General features: G+C 39.9%; 1 protein-coding gene across 1 annotated transcript in view; it reads left to right on the top strand.

The window, feature by feature from the left end:
* The first annotated feature begins 1,189 nt into the window (after positions 1-1,189).
* The window catches only part of ppp1r1c (protein phosphatase 1, regulatory (inhibitor) subunit 1C), a 12,322-nt gene continuing 10,697 nt past the window's right edge, over positions 1,190-2,814 (top strand). Inside the window, exon 1 of the mRNA XM_088013431.1 lies at positions 1,190-1,472. Within this exon, the coding sequence (XP_087869557.1) occupies positions 1,272-1,472 (201 nt within the window). The 5' untranslated portion in view covers positions 1,190-1,271. The remainder of the gene's footprint in view (positions 1,473-2,814) is intronic.

Raw genomic sequence — 2,814 nt, 5'->3', positions numbered from 1 at the left:
TGTCCCCAAAGACAATTCAATAACACATACCATTACACATAATCCAGCATTGTAATCATAATAGTCAAAATTAGGTCTATTTCCTGCTCATTTATTTATGTGGGGGAAAGTAAAGACAATAAGAAAGAGGCTAACAGCAGATTTTACAATCTACTTTTCTGATTAATCACTCAACATTCAAGTTTGTTTTGTTTTTTTTTAACTTTGATCATATGCTGTGTTCCTGTTGTACTCAGAACTGGGAAATTCTGACTTCCCAGTCCAAAAAATCAACTGGAACACCCACCTAAGTCAGATTTCCCACTGCTCAGTGTTATGACTTGTAAGGTGGACTTTGGGTTCCAATATGGCCGCTCCTCACATCAACAGCAGTGAGATGAGGAGGAAAAATGTTTATTATACAGGATACACACGTAAGACTGTCTAAAATCAATGTAACTCTAAACTGAACAAATTAAAAGTGATCTTTGCTCATGGAAAGTAAAGTCTGAAATGATGTTGGTAACAAACTCAATGTAACCTTGACAACGAACTCCTAAATGATCAAAAATGAAAATCACCCATATGTATACAGACTTATGGATGAGCATTTCAACACAAGTTCATAAAAACATGAATGAGTTTGTTGTAATATCCTGAGGCACCGTCAGCGTGGAGCAGGAGGCTGAGCTGAACGGTTCCACCCTGGACATCTCAGTGTGTGAATGTGTGTGTGAGGTGAGCTCAGGCTGTTTGTGGATTGAATTAAACTCACTTGACTTTCAATCCACTGGAATACAGTGAAAAGAAACTGGATTTATTTCAACTGAGTGTAAATGGATTTTAATTACACGACTTGTCTATTCTTACTTTGTCGTAAGGTGACTGTGGATCACTGGCGCCTGCTTAACAAGAACATCTGAACTGAACTGAATTATATTATTAGCCAAAACTTCTCTAGCGCCTCCTTCAGGTCAGTTTTTGACTCTAACCGATGTTTCTGCTAATAATAACAGCTTTGTTTCTAATTTAAGCAAATGTTCCATGATGGACGCTTGTTGTTATCATCACATGATCTCTCCCATCATAAAAATCAATGCCATACTCATAACTGATTAAGGGCCGAAGCTTTGACTGAGAACAATAAAAGTAGCTGTAGGATGTAAACATGAGCTGCTGCTGAACATCACAAGACAGCAGCACAGTTTCATGTTGTCTCAGATGGTGGTTTGGAAAATGGTGCAATGCCTTGGCTGCCGTTCCCATCCCTCTAAGTCTGTCAATTAGTGATAATGGACCCGATCGGCAGAGAGAGGCCACTCCTTCACTCCTTCTACCCTCCCTCCCTCCTTCACACGACCACACTTTCTCTCTCTCTGCCCATCATTCTTTCTACCTCTCAGTCAGTAATAATGGAGCCCGGCAGTCCAAAGAAGATTCAGTTTGCTGTGCCTCCCCTGCAGGGACAGATTGACCCACAGGCTGCTGAACATGTGAGTTTCTTTGCATGTTTCTGATGTTTGCTGGGGGCAGGAGAGGGTTCCTACACGTGAAGCGCTGAACGAGGCTGCTTCATTGTGAGTCTTGTCTGGAATTTTGTGTGTGGGTGCAGAGCAGCAGTAGTGCTATGACAACTGATATTTGTGCGACTTGAGTGTAGTTTTATTTGTAAGCTTTGCAAGCTGGTGTGTGTTTACGCCCATTTTTAGAAGATTTAAATATTTCCACCAAAATCCTGAGTAATTTTAATCAGCTCTGTGCTGATTTATTCTGCTACTCCATCAGTTTCCCTTGTTTTCCTTCCATGGAGACACAGAAAGGTTAATCAACAAGATTAATACTATATTTACTCCAGATGGTTTTCCTCTTTCTTGAGTAAACAGGAACTCTCTGAGTGTAGAAATCTGGTGGAGGACCAGAAAAGACCAAACATTGTGTAATATTCCTTTAGCTTGCATGTGAATGGAGGCTTCAGAAGGAAGGAACAGAAGCTGCTCTTTCATAAATCCAAAAACGTCATGAGTTGTAACTGGTGGCCCCCGTTTTGCTGCCGTCTTTACGAGGCGTTTGGTCGATGGAGGCCGACAGAAGCTGCTAATTTACCCGTCAGAGTTTAAAGTCCTGCTGTGGTTGTATTTGGGTTCTACTCTCAATATTTCCACAAGGTTTTAAAAGCTTATGCATTTTGTCTCACCTTTACGGTAATAAAGAACTTTTATAGTGGTGTGTGTCAGCCAAACCTGGTCTTTACATTAATGTGTCACAAGATGAGGCAGTTTAGTGGCTAAACAATCAAAAATGCATTGGATGGAATCAGATGGAGAAATTGTTTTACGACTTCATAGATGTCTTCATCAGGCCTCTGAAATGATCATATGAGGGTAAATTAACCTGATCAAACCAAAAAGCAGTAACAAGGTATTCTAAATGCATTAAATATTCATTAACTCTGTAAGGTCTTCAGTCAGTAGACTTTATATGTGCTGAGCTTCTGTTCAAAAAGCTCATTTCAGACAAAACATGATAACTTTGCTATCATACAGATATTGAACATATTTATCGGTACCCCTGGAAGGATGATCAAAAAGCCTTACAATAAAAAATATCATTTTGTTAAGAGATTATCTATTTTTTATTTTGTATTGGCTCATTTCCTGTCTCACTCATGACATTCCCATCACATCCTTGTGTAGCTCCCAACAAGATGGATCTCATGTCTGTCTTTGTTGGACAGTCAGAGATGTTGCAGGGAACTGTTGGCGTTCTGTGAGGTCGCATTGACATGAACATGTTCTAATTGCTGCGTACTTCAACCGACCTGATTTTCCATCAAAT

The sequence above is a fragment of the Poecilia mexicana genome, unplaced genomic scaffold (assembly GCF_051168715.1).
Source record: "Poecilia mexicana isolate PSO_F unplaced genomic scaffold, ASM5116871v1 scaffold_15, whole genome shotgun sequence".
Lineage (NCBI taxonomy): Eukaryota > Metazoa > Chordata > Actinopteri > Cyprinodontiformes > Poeciliidae > Poecilia > Poecilia mexicana.
Note: the sequence above shows the minus strand (reverse complement) of the source record. Positions and strands in the feature narration are given on the sequence as shown.